This window comes from Eimeria mitis, genomic scaffold (genome assembly GCF_000499745.2).
Source record: "Eimeria mitis Houghton genomic scaffold, Emh_scaff465, whole genome shotgun sequence".
NCBI lineage: Eukaryota > Apicomplexa > Conoidasida > Eucoccidiorida > Eimeriidae > Eimeria > Eimeria mitis.
In genome coordinates, this window is record NW_013572956.1 from 8033 (window position 1) to 8452 (window position 420).

At 63.1% G+C, this 420-nt stretch overlaps 1 protein-coding gene across 1 annotated transcript in view; it reads right to left on the reverse strand.

The window, feature by feature from the left end:
- Window positions 1-420, reverse strand: part of EMH_0013210 (uncharacterized protein) — a gene marked incomplete at both ends in the record, with an annotated part of 6164 nt that overhangs the window by 5050 nt on the left and 694 nt on the right. Inside the window, one exon of the mRNA XM_013499770.1 lies at window positions 20-240. Within this exon, the coding sequence (XP_013355224.1) occupies window positions 20-240 (221 nt within the window). The remainder of the gene's footprint in view (window positions 1-19; window positions 241-420) is intronic.

Here is a 420-nt window from a genome sequence, read left to right on the forward strand (position 1 = left end):
TGCTGCTGCTGCAGCAGACTGCCATGGCATCAAGGTCCAATGGTTCGGTCCACTTGCTGCTGCCTGCTGCTGCCAGCTGCTGCTGTATCCTCCCGCTGCATCCGCTGCAGCAGCTGCTGCTGCAGCAGGAGCCACAGAGGCAAGACTTGTCGTGCTGCTGCCAGCTGATGCTGCTGCTGCAGCAGCAGCAGAACCAACCCCACCGCCTGGAGCCCTCAGGGCCCCCAGCTGCAGCAGCTCCTGCCGCAACGCAGCAAACGGAGAAGCAGCAGCAGCTGCTGGCATAGCCTCTCTAGCTGCCGATACAGCAGCAGCAGCAGCAGCAGCTGCTGCTGCTGCTGCTGCTGTTCTAGGGAAGCAGCAGCTTGCCTGGAGAGTGCAGCAGACCCTGTAAGGCCTGGGGGGTCGTTGCTTCTGCTG